Source organism: Malurus melanocephalus, unplaced genomic scaffold, assembly GCF_030028575.1.
Source record: "Malurus melanocephalus ecotype Western Australia unplaced genomic scaffold, MMel_1.1 scaffold_261, whole genome shotgun sequence".
NCBI lineage: Eukaryota > Metazoa > Chordata > Aves > Passeriformes > Maluridae > Malurus > Malurus melanocephalus.
Genome location: NW_026623493.1, coordinates 649,395 through 650,558, shown reverse-complemented (window position 1 = coordinate 650,558; position 1,164 = coordinate 649,395). Strand labels below are relative to the sequence as shown.

Genomic DNA, 1,164 nt, shown 5'->3' with positions numbered 1-1,164 from the left:
ATCCCATCCTAGGAGCGAAAACAAGGAAGGAGGGGAGGGGAGAGGGAAGGCGGACGAGAAAGGGAAGGGAAAAAAAAAAAAAAAAGAGCGAGAGACCATTAAAAACGGAGAAAAAAAAGCCCCAGAAAAGGGAACGTCACATCCCCTTGACCCTCCAATCACCTCGGGGTCCCATTTGATTGGAAGGCGGCAAAGGCTTTAATCTCAGACTAATTCAGCTGCTTTTGAAGTGAGTTTCTTTGCCAGATCCCGGGCTGGATGGGCAGCGGCTCGCATCACAGCTGAGCGGCGGAGGCGAGCGCTCCGCGCCGCGCCAGCCGGGGGAGCTGAGAGCGGCCGAGGGGGACCGCGGCACACGCTCGCAGCCCCCACCCCCGCCCCCAGCACAGCCCAAGGATTACTCGGCTTTTTTTCCTCCTCTTTCTCTCCGGCCGGCTCCCCCTTTCCCTCCCCCTCCCCACCCACGCCCTCCCCGCCAGAGAGAGCCACGGGACATTGTATGTTTGTTTTTCTGCTCGGGGGGCGTGTGGCTTTTTTCCTTTCTCGCCCGCAGAAAGCGAGCGAGCGTTTCCGAGTGCGAGCGGCGCCACTTGCCCCAGTTTTCATGCGAGGTTTTGGGTCATGATCACATCGCCCTCGCTTTCTGCTATAAGAAGTAGTAAGCGCAGCAGCAGCCTCAGCGAGCCCGGAGGCAGCCCCCGCCGCAGCCGCAGCGCCGCCGACCTCGCCGGGCCGAACGGGCACGCTGGGAATAACGGCAGCAGCGCCGCCGCCAAGCCCTGCTTCCACGCCGTCCCCCCCTCGGACCCGCTACGCCAAGCCAACCGCCTTCCCATCAAAGTCTTGAAAATGCTCACGGCGCGGACTGGACACATTTTACACCCTGAATACCTGCAGCCTTTACCCTCCACGCCCGTCAGCCCCATCGAGGTAAGGACCCGGCCCCCGTCGCTTTCTCCCGTCTCTGCCCGGGCGCTGGCTGTGCATGGCGGCTCCGCCAGCCGCCCTCGGCACTTTCCTGCGCTTTGAAATGTATTTATACCGGGATAGGGGCTTCTTTTGATCTCGAGTTAGTGCGAGGAACCGCTCCTGGGTATTGTTTCCGTATTTACTGGGATAATTTCTAGTTCCTGTGCAAATTAACATTTTCTTTTTGCTATTTTG

General features: G+C 59.5%; 2 protein-coding genes across 2 annotated transcripts in view; one reads left to right on the top strand and one right to left on the bottom strand.

Annotated features, from left to right (window-relative positions):
- The window catches only part of LRMDA (leucine rich melanocyte differentiation associated), a 448,666-nt gene that overhangs the window by 361,910 nt on the left and 85,592 nt on the right, over positions 1–1,164 (bottom strand). The window lies entirely within an intron of this gene.
- The window catches only part of ZNF503 (zinc finger protein 503), a 4,148-nt gene continuing 3,236 nt past the window's right edge, over positions 253–1,164 (top strand). The window contains exon 1 of the mRNA XM_057375877.1: positions 253–930. Coding sequence (XP_057231860.1) covers positions 622–930 — 309 coding nt within the window. The 5' untranslated portion in view covers positions 253–621. The remainder of the gene's footprint in view (positions 931–1,164) is intronic.